The 14,250-nt window shown below is 47.1% G+C and overlaps 1 protein-coding gene across 3 annotated transcripts in view; it reads right to left on the bottom strand.

Moving 5' to 3' along the window:
- XPNPEP1 (X-prolyl aminopeptidase 1) overlaps positions 1-14,250 on the bottom strand; it is a 50,859-nt gene that overhangs the window by 13,621 nt on the left and 22,988 nt on the right. For all 3 annotated transcript variants that reach the window (XM_040361649.1, XM_040361647.1, XM_040361648.1), the window contains exons 7-14: positions 9,946-10,041; positions 8,463-8,544; positions 6,237-6,447; positions 6,047-6,136; positions 2,944-2,994; positions 2,799-2,857; positions 1,239-1,316; positions 231-302 (exon numbers count right to left, since the gene is read on the bottom strand). In XM_040361649.1, the coding sequence (XP_040217583.1) occupies positions 231-302; positions 1,239-1,316; positions 2,799-2,857; positions 2,944-2,994; positions 6,047-6,136; positions 6,237-6,447; positions 8,463-8,544; positions 9,946-10,041 (739 nt within the window). The remainder of the gene's footprint in view (positions 1-230; positions 303-1,238; positions 1,317-2,798; positions 2,858-2,943; positions 2,995-6,046; positions 6,137-6,236; positions 6,448-8,462; positions 8,545-9,945; positions 10,042-14,250) is intronic.

Raw genomic sequence — 14,250 nt, 5'->3', positions numbered from 1 at the left:
TGGAAGAGCTCAATTGTGTAAAATGTCTTTGTATGGCGCAGCACTAACAAATCCCTTCACTGGAAACACCTAAACTCAATCATTTGCATTGGGGGGGTCTCTGTACTTTTGGCCATATGGGCAGATGTGATGGTCAAGTATCAAATATTTGGCCTTGTAGTGTATTTTTTTTTACGATTCCAACCCCATCAAAGCATCTTACCAGTAGAAACATAAAAACATCCTCTTACTTGTACTGGGCACCAGAGTCCAAGAGGAAAACTTCATTCACACACAATTTTCTGTTTGTCTCAGCATCCGGTCTAAAAGAAAAAAATATATATATAAAATGAGTTAGATATTATTAATATACAGGATTTATATAGCGCCAATAGTCTGCACAGCACTTTACAATACAAAGAGAGACAGTACAAATACAATACAATTTAAGCCATGAGGGTGAGGCGGCACTGCCCATGAAAGCTTACATTTTAAAATTAAGCACTGAGATCAGTGTATACCGTATTTATCTTCCTATAACGCGCCCCCAACCTAGAAGAAAAATTCCTGGAAAAAAATAAAATACTTACAGTTTGGATGCCCCTCGTCGGTGTCTTGCCCAGCGAGACACTCTCTACTTTGCAGATAGAGAAAGGAGCTGTGTGTTAGAGAGCGTCCTGACACTCCTGCTCGCCCCCTCCCCCCTCAAGAGGCTTTCTCCACACCAGGAAGAAAGCCTTGCATTACTGTGTGGAGTTACAGACAGAACAGGAAGTGAGGATTTCTCAGAAGAAATAAGGACATTTAAAAGCACTGAGCTGCGCGCTCCCAGCACAAACATAGAAGTGCATATAAGTAGTCCCGTAGAGAGTTTGACCCACTTTGGTGACTCCGTATATGTACATACACTCAGCAGGAAGGGGTTAACCAAGATAACCCTGCAAATATAAAGAAATCTTTACCCAACAATAAAAAATAAACCAGTGTACAGAACATGATATTATGAAAGGATATTTTCAGTTTCCTTTGGAGTGCAGGTGTGGTGTGCTGAGCTGCACTGGCTTCCCATTTATAAGGCAGCCTTTGCTGAAAACTTAATACAGGTGCTGCCATTGCCAACCTCCCTATGAAAATGCCAGTTGCCCGTCTCCAACACCATCTAAGCTACCGATCCAGAGCAAGGAGAGAAATGGCAGTTTGTATATTTTCAGTACAGATCTCCCGTAAACATCAAGAAATAGAAGCAAAGCAGATCTTACGTGTAATGAATGATTGCCCCGTTCGGTCCTGTACTGGAGATGGTGGGAAAGCTGAGCTCTTTGAAGTCATGTTGTTGGCTGAAACGCAAAAAAAATAAAAAGCAGCGTAACATTCTTCTCTATGCTGTGATAACAATATATACATATTAAATAAAATAAAAAATAAATTGGCAAAATAAAATAAACTCTATAAATGATTTTATTTTCACAGAATATACCAAATGTGTAATAAGTTAGTCCATATAAATCCCTTCTCGCCCAGCCCCCCTTTAACCACTTGACCTTCAGAAGATTTACCCCCCTATCTAGACCAGCCCATTTTTTGCAATACGGCACTGATACTTTAACTCAGGGCTCAACAAATCCCGGTCCCGTTTTTGTTTTTTTTGTGAGCTGGCGCCATCTGGTGGTGAGCCGTTGGTATTACAAGTTACTACCACCAGATGTGAGCTGGCGCCATCTGGTGGTGGCCGTTGGTATTACAAGCTAAGCATTACAAGTTAAACAGCAATTCTAATGTCATTTTTCACAAATTTTCACTGCCATCTTCTTCCCTCTAATTAGAACCCCCAAACATTATATATATTTTTTATTTTAACACCCTAGAGAATAAAATGGCGATCGTTGCAATACTTTCTGTCACGCCGTATTTCCGCAGCGGTCTTACAAGCGCAGTTTTTTGGGAAAAAATTACACTTTTTTTAATTAAAAAATAAGACAACAGTAAAGTTATCCCCATTTTTTTTTTTTTATATTATGAAAGATCATGTTATGCCGAGTAAATTCATACCCAACATGTCACGCTTCAAAATTGCGTCCGCTCGTGGAATGCCGACAAACTTTTACCCTTTAAAATCTCCATAGGCAACGTTTAAAAAAATCTACAGGTTGCATGTTTTGAGTTACAGAGGAGGTCTAGGGCTAGAATTATTGCTCTCGCTCTACCAATCGCGGCGATACCTCACATGTGTGGTTTGAACACCGTTTACATATGCGGGCGCTGCTCACGTATGTGTTCGCTTCTGCGCGCAAGCTCGTCGGGACGGGGTGCGTTTTCTGGCTCCCAACTTTTTTAGCTGGCTCCTAGATTCCAAGCAAATTTGTCAAACCCTGCTTTAACTGACAATTGCACTGTACCCAATTAAAATTTTTGTCATTTTTTCCAACAAACAGAGCTGTCTTTTGGTGGTATTTGATCCTATTGTGATCGTATTTGAGTTTTTATTTTTTGCGCTATAAACAAAAAAAAGACTAACGATTTTGAAAAAGAAAAACTTTTTTTTTACTTTCTGCTTTAAAACACTGACACTTTGTGGGAACCAGTAACACTAAGGCTTCTTTCACACTTGTGAGACTTATCCTGCGACTTGGCATTGCTTTAAGTCACGTCGAAGTCGTGTCAAAGTTGCGCGTTACAAGTGTGAAAGGGGTCCAATACAGTGATCAGTGCTAAAAACACGCACTGTCCATCTCGTCTCCCAATCAGAACGGAGATCTGCCTTGTTTACAGGGGACCGAAGTTCCTCCTGAAGAAATGTAGCTGCGATTATGGGATTTTACCTTCGGAATTCTTCTGCTTTATCCGCAGCTCCTATCTCTGTAATACTGTCACTGTGGATCTGTAACAGAAAACAAACATCATCAATAACACAATGATTTCTCAGAGGAGGGAGGAAGATCACATCCCCACTATTAGTATTCTTACCTCTTTCTCCAGCCAGCAGAACAGCTCACAGAGGGCCACGGCGTCCTTAATCTAAAACACAGACAAGTGATATCCTAATGGCACAAACTAGGCGACAATATCAAGGTTATATGAGAGAGAGAGAGAGAGAGAGAGAGACACACAGTTTTGTTTGCTCTCTCTGACTCTAAAAGGGACTCTGGGCCAGATTCTCATAGAATCGACGTTGGCGTAGTGCAAGCCATTTACACTACACCACCGCAACTTACTGGAGCAAGTGCCGTATTCCCCAAACACTTGCTCCGTAATTTGCGGCGGCGTAGTGTAAATGGCCCAGCGTATGGCCGCGTAATTCAAAGGGTGCGGCTTGTATTCAAATTAAGCGCGCCCCCGCGCCGATTGAACTGCGCATGCGCCGGGCTGAAAAATAGCCCAGTGCGCATGCTCCAGCTCACGACGGAAAACGTCAATGACGCCGACGTGAGCGTCATTGACGTAAAGTCGTATTCAAGAAAGACTTAGATAAACGACGTAACCGACGGAAAAAGCTGGCGCGGACCCGACGCCACACTTCACATGGCATACGGCGGACTGGCGTAAGGTTACCCCTCATATAGCAGGGGTAACCTTACGCTTACGGAAACGACGTAAGCGACGAGTACGCGACGCAAATTCGTTCGGGAATCGGCGTATCAGGCTCATTTGCATAGTCAAATGAGAACTGAACGGAAACGCCACCTAGCGGCCGGCGTTGCATTACATCTAAAATCCGACGGTGTAAGTGACTTACACCTGTCGGTTCTTGGCCGTATCTATGCGAAAATGATTCTAGGAATTGCTCGCATAGATACCGGGGCTCAGAAACAGAGATACGACGGTGTTTCCTGAGATACACCGTCGTAACTCTGAGAATCTGGCCCTCTGTCACTATGTTCCTTCAGCACAAAAGAAAACAATGGTCCAAATATAAAATATAATAGATAAAATATATTTTTAATTTAAATTTATTACAAATTATTTAAATAATTGTAAAATTATGTCAAGGGTCTCCAAACTGCAGCCTGCTACACAATTCCATCTGGCCCGCAGATGATGTGCACCCTAATGTAAGTGGGAACTCTGCTGTGGACTTTGCAGTAAGGAGGCATTCTGATTTGAGGGACTCTGATATGGACTCTGATGGGACACTGATGGGACACTGATGGGACACTGATGGGACACTGATGTAAGGGGACCCCGATTTAAATTGATTGTGTTTTTTTCTTTTTTTAAAAGGAACCTTTACAAACGTATTATACCTACCTCCTCTGTGCAGTTGGTTTTGCACAGAGCAGCCCAGGCCCTCCTTTTCTAAGGTCCCTCTTTTCTGTTCCTGGCCCCCCCCACCTATCATGGCCTCACAGTCAGCAGCTTCCTATGGGGTCACAGCTCCATGTGTCCATTCACAGAGCCCCGACCCGGCTCCACCCCCTTTTTGGAACGTTTCTGTGCATTTACGAATGTTTTATTTATTTTTTCCTGTTTTTTTCACTGTACTGGGTTCTGGTGTGTTTTTGATGCGTTCCAGTGCATTCACAGCATTTTTTTATGCGTTTCACCGCGTTCCAATACAGTCCAGTGCAGGAAAAATGCAGGAGGTTCTACTTATTTTTCTAGAACTGAAAAGCCCTGAAACTGACCACACTGGTATGAACTATGCCATTGGAAACCATATAACCTACTTTCCATGCGCTCGTTATGCAGAAAAACCACGCACGGCATGTGGTGTGAATTGGCCCCAATAGCATTTTTCCTTTCCTCAGTCTGTTGTAAGTAAACCTTGCCATACCAGCTTTCAGGAGTGGATTCCAGCGATCTAGTGCTGCAAGGTGTACCCAACACCGACCATCCCTAGCTTAGTGACATCATCATTCTGTGCAACCTTCTGGAGCCCAAGACAACCCTGCAGCTGGACAGTCAATAGGACATGTCATCCAAGCAGCGATGTGGATAATGGAAGAAGGACACCCCCCCCCCCCCCCCCATTCAGGGAAGAAGACAAAATACTCCTCCAATAGGGAGGTTTCCTTATCCTCCCTGGAGTTGATTTACTAAAACTCTGAGAGTGCAAAATCTAGTGCAGCTCTGCATAGAAACCAATCAGCTTCCAAGTTTTTGCTGTCAAAGCTTTATTGAAGAAGCAGCAGTTAGAAGCCGATTGTAGGGTTGTCCCGATACCACTTTTTTAGGACTGAGTACAAGTACCGATACTTTTTTTTTTATGTACTCGCCGATACCGATACTTTTTTTTAAATGTGTCCCCAAATGCAGCCATGTCCCCCCACAAATGCAGCCATGTCCCCCACAAATGCAGCCATGTCCCCCCCACATATTGCAGCCATGTCCCCCCCACATATTGCAGCCATGTCCCCAAACATATTGCAGCCATGTCCCCAAACATATGCAGCCATGTCCCCAAACATATGCAGCCATGTCCCCCCACATATGCAGCCATGTCCCCAAACATATTGCAGCCATGTCCCCAAACATATTGCAGCCATGTCCCCAAACATATTGCAGCCATGTCCCCAAACATATTGCAGCCATGTCCCCCACATATCCAGCCATGTCCCCCCACATGCAGCCATGTCCCCCGTACCTAAATGATGCCACGTTAATCACCGCGCGGGGAACATTACAGTCAGCTTTCGTTTGAATAAGCTGTTTTCCCTGCCGCGCTGTGTATAGAGACACTCCCCCTTGCTCGCGATTGGACAGATCTGTCCAATCCCGAGCAAGGGGGAGTGTCTATGCGCGGCGGGGAAAACAGCTATTCAAACGAAAGCTGACTCTAATGTTCCCCGCGCGGTGATTAACGCGGCGGCGGCTTTGCGATATAAGGCGGTGGGGGGCAAGTATTCTATTTAGGCATCGGGGGTATTTGCGGGAGTACAAGTACTCCCGCAAATACTCGGTATCGGTCCCGATACTGTTATCGGGACAACCCTAGCCGATTGGCTACCATGCACAGCTACACCAGATTTAGCACTCTCCAGTTTTAGTAAATTAACCTCATTGTGTGTCAAGGTGCAAGATTTGGACTTTTCCTGGTACTTGTTCCTAACATTCATCAAAAAAGACTTACATGGGCTCTCCGCATTCCTCCAATCTCTGCAGAGTTTTTCACAGCCTTTGCCAGACATATCGGCGTGTATTGCGACAGGTACCTTTGAGTCTGAGCATTTCAAACACATGAAACAAATAAACAATTAGAATTAATATACAGAGGTTATACAGTTGGCCATACATATGCCCTTGTAGAATATAGCATGTACCTTGGGAATAGCTTCAGATAGTGCGTAGCTGGCCTTGTCACTAATCCACACCTTCTCCTTGGGGGAGAGCCCAGCGCAGATACCCTGCAGGGCGCTCAGTATTGACCCGTATGGCTCCAGCTGGATCCTGAACTCAGCGGCTGGAGAGGAGTCCAGCTGTAAGTGCGTCCGGACTGCTGGGTCAGCCAGACGCTCGCCGTCAATGAAAAGCCTGTGAAAAAAACAAAGAAAGCACAACACAGAACATGATTAGGCTTTGATGGAAGATTGGTCAAAGCTCAACATATTTAAATGCAAAATAATGCAATTAGGGAAAATTAATTCTCTGATAGGGTACACTATTGGGGGTACAATTCTGGCCAGGAATACAGAGGAAAAAGATTTAGGGGTTCTTTTTCAGATTTCAAAATTAGCAAACTGTGTGAAGTTGTTGGAGTGTATCACCGGAGGGATCCGCTTTATAAATCTTTACTTATCACTAGAGGGGTCATCAACAGGACAAAGAGGGTCCCGATTCCTCTATATACATCTTTATATCTCTATGGGGATCACCAGCAGGAGGAAGGAGGTCCCGATTCCTCCATAAAGATCTCTAATTATCACTAGAGGGATCCTCTTTATAAACCTTTATTATCACTAGAGGGGTCATCAACAGGACAAAGGTGGTCCAGATTACTTTATATCTCTATGGGGATCACCAGCAGAAGGAAGGAGGTCCCGATTCCCCAATAGAGATTTTTATTAGCGATGCACCGAAAATTTCAGCCTCCAAAACATTTTGGCCAAAATAGGTGTTAATCGGCAGAATGCGGATAATAGAAAAGGTGCCGATGATGCCTTGAATTCCTCCAATCACACTAAACATTGGAGATCGACAATTTGTATTTTGACAGTTTCCGCCGGCTCTAAAAATACCCAACCATGAAGAAAAGTACTCCCCCGTTAGTGGGAATGTGGTTGCGCAGGGTGGAGGATATTAAAAAATTAGAAGACTTTGTCCTTACGGCCCAACGTTAAGACGTTATGAGTATTGGACGGCTGATAGACGCGACAGGGTGTCCCCCCCCCACTTGACGACTCTAGTGCAATGCGGAAAATATCTAAGGGGGTCATTGAACAAATGACTGCAAACTTTTGGGTAGATTCACGTAGAAAGGCTTATCTTTAGGACGGCCTAGCCTTTTTAGGCTACACCGCCGTAAATTAGTTAGGCTAGTAGTGATATTCAATCTACTTACCTGCTAATCTACGGCGGCGTAGCCTAAAACGAGCGGGCGTAAGGGCGCCTAATTCAAATTGCTTGGAGGGGGGCGTGTTGTATGGAAATGAGGCTTGACCTCACGTTTTTTGAAGTTTTTTGACACTGCGCATGCGCCGGGCGACTACATTTCCCAGTGCGCATTGCAGCTAAGTACGCCGTACGGGCCTATTGATTTAGACGCGGACGTAAACGACGCAACTCCCGATTCGCGGACGACTTGCGCAAACGACGTAAAAAATTCGAACCTCGCGCCGGGAACGGCGGCCATACTTTAACATTGTTATTCCACCTCATAGGTGGAATAACTTTAGGCCGCCTAAGGCCTTACGGAAACAACGTAATTCGACTGCGGCGGGCTCGCGTACGTTCGGGAATCGGCGTAAAAGCTCATTTACATAATCTATGCCGGCCGCAATGGAAGCGCCACCTAGCGGCCATCCGAAAAATTGCAAGCTAAGATAGAACGGCGCAAGCCGGCCTATCTTAGCTTTTTTTTAAGCGTATCTCTGTTTGAGAATACGCTTAAACAAACGCCGGCGTAGATTCAGAGTTAGGTCGGCTTATCTACTGATAAGCCGGCCTAACTCTTTGTGAATCTACCTATTTAAGTTAAGGGCCTCCTAAGTTGGGTTATCTACTCCAGTCTAAACGTCCAGCTGTGTCTGAGATTTATATGTGTGAACTTTGCCTGTAAGTTTTAATCGTGTGGTAATGTTATTGTATGTACGTTTCTATAAAATAAAATAAAATTATATTTGAAAAAATAAATAAAAAATACCCAACCAATTGTTTGGACAGAGTTTTTCCAGCATGCTTCTTCTATAAAAGTCAATCAAAGGATGTGGCTTTTGTTGAATGAAGCAGGGCCTCCCACAGAGCAAATTTCGTCCGATTCCTGATGAACAGGTGTATGACCACCTTAAAATGTGTCTCCAAGTAAATAATCGATCAAAGCTCAGTCTCACCTGATTGCTTCTGTTCCCACAATGGCATAAGTGAAGAATACCGGGTTATACTCCACATCAGAGCCTCGGAGATTAAACAGCCCTAATCAGAGAGAAGTGAACACATGCTGAAAATCTCAATCATGAGACACACACATCACTAAATATACTAGTTTACCTCTATCAGTGTGTTGGTGTTTTTGTGCTGTGCCGTAAAAATTTCAGCTACTGGAACAGCAGCCATAAACATTCACCAGCACCGATACTTGGACCCCTTTCACACTGGGGGAGTTTTGCAGGCGCTATAGCGTTAAAAATAGCGCCTGAAAACCGCCTAAAACAGCTGCTCCATTCATTCCAGTATGGAAGCACGAGGACTTCCCCAGAGGAGCGGTGCGCTGGCAGGGCGTCAGAAAAAGTCCTGCCAGCAGCTTTTTTGGAGAGCATTAGGAGCGGTGAACTCACTGCTCCTAATGCGCTCCTGCCCATTGAAATCAATGAGCAGCGCCGCCGTACTGACGGCAAAACGCCGCTGTAGCGGTGCATTGCAGGCGGTTTTAACCCTTTTTCGGCTGCTAGAGGGGGGTAAAACCGAAAAGCTCCACGAATCCGATAGTAAAGCGCCGTTAAAATAGCGGTGTTTAACCGCCGGCTTGGCTCGGTCTAAAAGGGATCTGACTTGCTGGATATGCCTGGTCAATCCTGTGCTACATTTGTCCTACAACAGCAGTGTGTGGTCAACTCCATTCCCCCCTAAGCCAGGGGCCTCCAAACTACAAACCAAGGGCCACATCCAACTTGCAGCTAGGGTCAGTAGCGTGCATTGATTGAGGATTAAGGTCATTAAGGCTGCTTACGGTGCCTGCTACTGATGTAGAGGGGACTCTGATGGGGAACCATGTAAGGTGGGGGGGTATGCTCAGATGGGGAACCTGATGCAGGGGGGCTTTTTACCCACAAATATTTGTAAAAAATATGAGGTGACCCTCGTATTGAAAAAAGTTTGGAGACCCCTGGTCTGAGGTTTGACTGCCCATATCCTGCATTGACCAAAGTGGAAGAATCACAAGTAGATTTCTGGAACCTCCAACCAAACCCAGCGTCATCAAATATATTCCTATAACTGCCAGGTCCTCCCCTCACATACGGGGCAATTAGAATACAACAATAAAAACACTATCTCCCCCCCTGTCACTTTCAGACATATTAGTCACGGGCACATCGTATGCCGATTGTCAACTACACACTCAACCTTAGAATAAAAACTCTTAAAAAAAAAAAAAAAAAGAGAACTTATATAAAAAAAAAAAGGGGGGGGGGTGCATAACCTAAAAAAACTCTCCCTACAGCATAGATATTTTTTGGATGACCTTTGAATTTCATTTTATACCGCCTGTACTGAGGTCAGACATCCGCCTCCAACAGCAGAGATGGCACGGCTGGAAGATCTTGTGTGAATTCATAGTGAGATCCACCATATGAGAAAAGGACAAACATCTCTTACATGCAACCTCATCCAGTGCAGTCAGGACGATCCATGAAGTTTTTCTCTCTGCCATCTTGGCCCGAAGTGCCACAATCTTATCCTGCCACGACACACCTGTAATAACAGTGCAAAACTTCTTAGTATGAGGTTGTTTTTTTCCTGTGTGTGAGAGACATCAAGGAGGGCGTTCCAGCATCACCAGCAGGTGTGTTCCAGGATCATCAGATCACAGACAAAACAGAGTTCTATCCAAAGCGGCCCATGCATGGATAGAAATTCAGCCTGTTCAGCAGGAACCGATTAAATTTCAATCCATGTAGGGGCAGCCTACTTATACAGAATTCGATATACCGAATCAGTTTTGTTTTTATAACGCTAAGGACATTTTCTGTAAATACAGGAATAAAAAAAAAACATCACATCAACAGAGTTGTAGCCATTGACTTTAGGGCATATAGAAAATTACACTACATGGGCAATCATCTTAAAAAACACAAAAATAGGATTTTTTGTACTCACCGTAAAATCCATTTTTCTGAGTTCATGGACGGACACAGCACCAATTGACCTTAGGGTATTATCCTCCTTTCTAGGAGATTGACTAGGCAGAAAAACAGCATGTTAAGTATTAAACACTCCACACAGTATAGTACCTCCCAGGGGGCGGTTCCCCCAGGTACATCCCTAATCCTCTGCTCTGCAGCCTCAGTTCGTAAACAAGCAGTACAAACAAAGGAGGGGTGGGTGCTGTGACCGTCCATGAACTCAGAGAAATGGATTTTACGGTGAGTACAAAAATCCTATTTTCTCTTCCGTTCATTGACAGACACAGCAGCAATTGACCTTTGGGACGTCCCCAAGCAGTGTCAAAAAAATCGAGGGGTTTGAAAAACAACACAGCAAACCAAGCTACACCCCAAACAAACCAGAGCTCCTCAACGGAGGAACTTCAACCTTGAACAGCCGCCTGCAAGACCTTGCGGCCGAAGGTGGCATCCGAAAATGCACTTACATCTCCCTTGTAAAACTTTGAGAAGGTGTGGACTGACAATCAGGTCGCTGCTTTACACACCTGTAAAACAGACGCTTGATGGCGGAAAGCCCAAGAGGCCCCAATTGCCCTGGTCAAATGCGCTGTAACCAGGAAGAGGGGGGGGGGCCCCTTTAGGGCATAGGCTTGAAGCACGACCTGCCTGATCCACCTAGAACCAGTCACCGACACGAACAGTGAATCCGACCTCCGAAACGGAGCTGTAGCAGACAGGTACACCCGTAAGGCTCGAACCACGTCCAAAGAATACAACGCACCCTTTTTTGGATTCGCCGGCCGAGGACACAAGGATGGAAGAACAATGAACTCATTAAGGTGAAAGGCCGAAACAACCTTAGGAAGGAACGACAGCTGCGGCCGCAGCACCACCTTATCCCTGCGGATGACCAAATATTGAGCCTTGCAAGACAAGGCCACCAACTCAGACACCCGTCGGACCGATGTAATCGCCACCAGAAAAAACACCTTATGGGAAAGAGTCAATAAAGGGATCTCCCTAATGCCCTCAAATGGAGGCTTTTGAAGCACCGAGAGGACTAAATATAATCCGGAGCAATTAGGATTGTTGGTATCCCCTCGACTTTCACTCTGCGTAGCAGACGAGGAAGAAGCTTCAGAGGAGGAAAGGCGTAGATTAGGCGATAGTGACCCCACGGAGCCACCAACGCATCTGACACGTCTGCCCACGGGTCTCTTGACCTGACCACGAACCGTGACACCTTCCGATTGAGTCGGGATGCTAGAAGATCCACGTCTGGAGTGCCCCATTTCAGACACAGACTCTGAAACACATTCGGGTGTAGCGACCATTCTCCTTGGTCTAGCGTTTGGCGACTTAGGTAGTCCGCCTGCCAGTTCTTTACGCCCGGAATGTAAATGGCCGAAAGAGCCGGAACGTTCTTTTCGGCCCACCGGAGGATGTGGGTGTCTTCCGCCGCTGCAGCCGAGCTCCGTGTGCCCCATTGATGATTGACATACGCCACAGCCGTGGCGTTGTCTGACTGAATCCTGACCGGGCGGCACTGCAGTCTCAGAGACCACTTGGAGAGGCACAGCCTGAACGCCCGGGGTTCCAGGACATTGATTGACAGGCGGGACTCTTCCCGAGTCCAGTGCTCCTGGGCTGACTAACCACCCCAGACTCCCCCCCCCCAGCCGGAGAGCCTGGCATCCGTAGTGACCACCGTCCAATCGCACGGCAGGAACGACTTCCCGGCCCGAAGCACCGGAGATGTCAGCCACCACCCTAGGGAGGACCTGACCAGGGGACTCACCCGGACTTGGTGATCCAGAGACGAAGGGAGCTTGTCCCAACGTGACAGAATTCTTTCTGTAACACACGAGTGTGATATTGAGCATACGGAACCGTCTCGAAGGAGGCTACCATCAGACCCAGAACTCGCATGCAAAAATCGAAGCGACGACCACTTCTGGGTCGCCAAGCGCCTCACCGCAGTTTGCAGTGTCTGTAGTTTCTCCGTGGGAAGAAAAACTCTCGCCACCGAGGAATCCAGGACCAACCCCAGGTATTCCAGACGCTGAGACGGTACCAACGGCGACTTCTGAACATTTAGCAGCCAACCGAATTCCCGGAGGGTCTGGCAGGTGATAGACACATCCACCTCTAACTCTGAACTTGATTGAGAAACTATCTTGTACCCCGAGGAAACTTCGCAAACCCACCGGTCGGAAAGAAGAGACATCCACTGAGCCGCGAATTTGCGAAGCCGGCCCCCCACCTGAAACACGGGCGGGGGCAGACCTTCATGCGGAAGCAGGTTTGTCCACAGGCTTGTTGAGCTTGCGGAACCAGGGAAGCTTCTGCCCTTCAGCAGGCGCCTTAGCGCCCTGGGAACATTTACCTGCCGCACCAGGCGGACAAAAAATACGCTTGGGGGGCGGTAAAGGAGGGCCCCTGCCTACGGCGAGGATCCTTACCTTTACCAGATTGTGGGAGCAGAGTGCTCTTACCTCCCGTGGCATCTTTTATGGCATCATCTAGAGAAGCCCCAAAAAGTCTTTCACCCTTAAAGGGTAAGTCCACCAAGGCCTTCTTAGAAGACTGGTCCGCAGACCAACACTTCAGCCAGACAAGGCGGCGCAACACCACCGCGTAGGCCGAGGCCCTGGAGAGCAAGGGAAGCATATCCAGGGCTGACTCACCGACAAATTTTAGGCCCTGCACTAACTGGTCGGCCAGCGCCACACAGTCCGCAGGGGCTTGATGCTCCTCCAACTCCTGAAGCAACAACTTTGCCCGTTCAGTAAGTGTCTGTGACACTAGAGCCCCGGCCAAAACTCTCACCGCCGACCCCACCACTGTGAACATGGAGCGGGCCACAGCCTCAGCTCTCCTATCTGCGGGGTCCTTGAAAGCGGGAGCCCCTTCCACAAGCAACGTGGTCGCCTCGTTCAGTCTGGACACAGGGGGGTCCACTGACGGAGGAGAGGTCCACTTTTTCAGGAAGTCCTCCTCAAAAGGATAACGGACCGCAAAACATTTTGGAACAGCAAAAACCTTTTGCGGCCGATCCCATTCCTTGAACAAAAACTTTTCCAGATAAGAAACACAAGGAAACACTTTCGCAGTGCGGGCCGGCTTGCGGAACACAAAAAGGGACCGACACCTCTGATGTCTCCGCCGAATCCTCAATTTTCTGAGTATCCCGCACCGCAGTGATAAGAGCTCCCTCTAGCGCCCTATCATGTGCTGACCCTGAAGCAGAGTCATCCTCACTGTCCCCCAGACGGATCCCCAACCTCACGGCTGCCCGCCACCCAGAACGTGGGGAAAGGAGGGAGAGGAAGGGAGAGAGGAAAGCAGGGCGGAACCCAAATCGACCTCCCCAGGAATGCACCAGCCGCACCACTCTGCCAAAGCAAGGGGACTGCTACTTACCCGTACTGCGACCACCAGCTGGGGGTATCCCAGACAGAACCAACGTCTGCGCTGTTACGGCATGGCTGTCGGCCCGGCACACTGTGACACAGACATAGAGCCCGGTCATATGTGTGCCCATAGCTGGAGCAACGGGGCATGTTGTGGACGGCCCAGTGCGTAGCTAAAGACCGGCACACGCTCGATGGCCGAAGTTGGGGGGACTACAAGGATCACAGATCCAGCCTGTCACCCAGTCGGCAGTTGATTGTAGATCACAGGATCCAAAAATGCAGGGAAAAAAAAGGAAAATAGCAAAAAAAAATTCCTGAGCACATGGGCCCAGAGGAGCCATGTCATCTCCTTGGCAAGGCAGAAAAAAACTGAGGCTGCA

This window comes from Rana temporaria, chromosome 8 (genome assembly GCF_905171775.1).
Source record: "Rana temporaria chromosome 8, aRanTem1.1, whole genome shotgun sequence".
NCBI lineage: Eukaryota > Metazoa > Chordata > Amphibia > Anura > Ranidae > Rana > Rana temporaria.
The sequence above is the reverse complement of the archived record's forward strand: the minus strand, read 5'-3'. Positions and strand labels throughout refer to the sequence as shown.